Consider the following 761-nt stretch of genomic DNA (forward strand, 5'->3'; position numbering starts at 1 on the left):
CACTTTCTGACGCATGGGGATCAGCGATGAATTTCTTAGCATCAATTAAAGGAATGTTTTTGCTGGACGCAAGTTTAATGATATCTTTATGTTTAATCATGGTAGGACAAAGGTGTGAGGTTGCCAGGTGCTTACCTTTACAGTTGATACATTGTGGCTCATTATCTTTTTGCGGGCAAACTTCATCATTGTGTGGATCCATCCCACAGAATACGCATCTGGGTTTGCTCTTGCATTCTTTCCTGATATGTCCAATTCGATAACACGAAAAACAGATCCTTGCCTTAGGAATATACGGGTCGACTCGATATCGAGCATTAAATAAGATTATTTCGGATGGAAGACATTGGCCTGCAAACTTGACACACAGCGTTCTGGATGGCGCGTATTGAACCTTCCCATTAATATGCAGTCTTCTATTAAGACGTTGAATGCTGATAACCCGCACCCGAGAGGTTAGGTTTTCCTTGATGCAGTCAATGTCGAGAGACTGGTCAATATCCTTTATGATCCCGGTTCGCAGCACGCGAAACGAAGGAATGAAGGCTTTTAGATTGTTCTTTCCCCAATAAGAATTGTTAACAATGTTGTTAGCGGCCGCTGCCGTACGCACCTCTACCAGGATTTTACCATCCCCGATTTTTTTAATTTGTACAATATCCGATTTGACCACGCCGGAAACGATGCGTGCCAAAACTGAGAAGTGCATTCGCGTCGTTGTTCCCCTTGGGTCGAATAGATATAGACCGCAAAGGGAGGTT

At 43.5% G+C, this 761-nt stretch overlaps 1 protein-coding gene across 1 annotated transcript; it reads right to left on the minus strand.

Annotated features, from left to right (window-relative positions):
• Positions 1 to 11: 11 nt before the first annotated feature.
• LOC105457718 lies at positions 12 to 709 on the minus strand (the record flags this gene model as incomplete). The annotated part of the gene is made up of 1 exon (XM_011702554.1): positions 12 to 709. A coding segment is annotated over exon 1 (698 nt), but the record flags the coding sequence as incomplete, so codon positions are not given.
• Between the last annotated feature and the right edge of the window lie 52 nt (positions 710 to 761).

This window comes from Wasmannia auropunctata, unplaced genomic scaffold (genome assembly GCF_000956235.1).
Source record: "Wasmannia auropunctata unplaced genomic scaffold, wasmannia.A_1.0 LD335160.1, whole genome shotgun sequence".
Taxonomy (NCBI): Eukaryota; Metazoa; Arthropoda; class Insecta; order Hymenoptera; family Formicidae; genus Wasmannia; species Wasmannia auropunctata.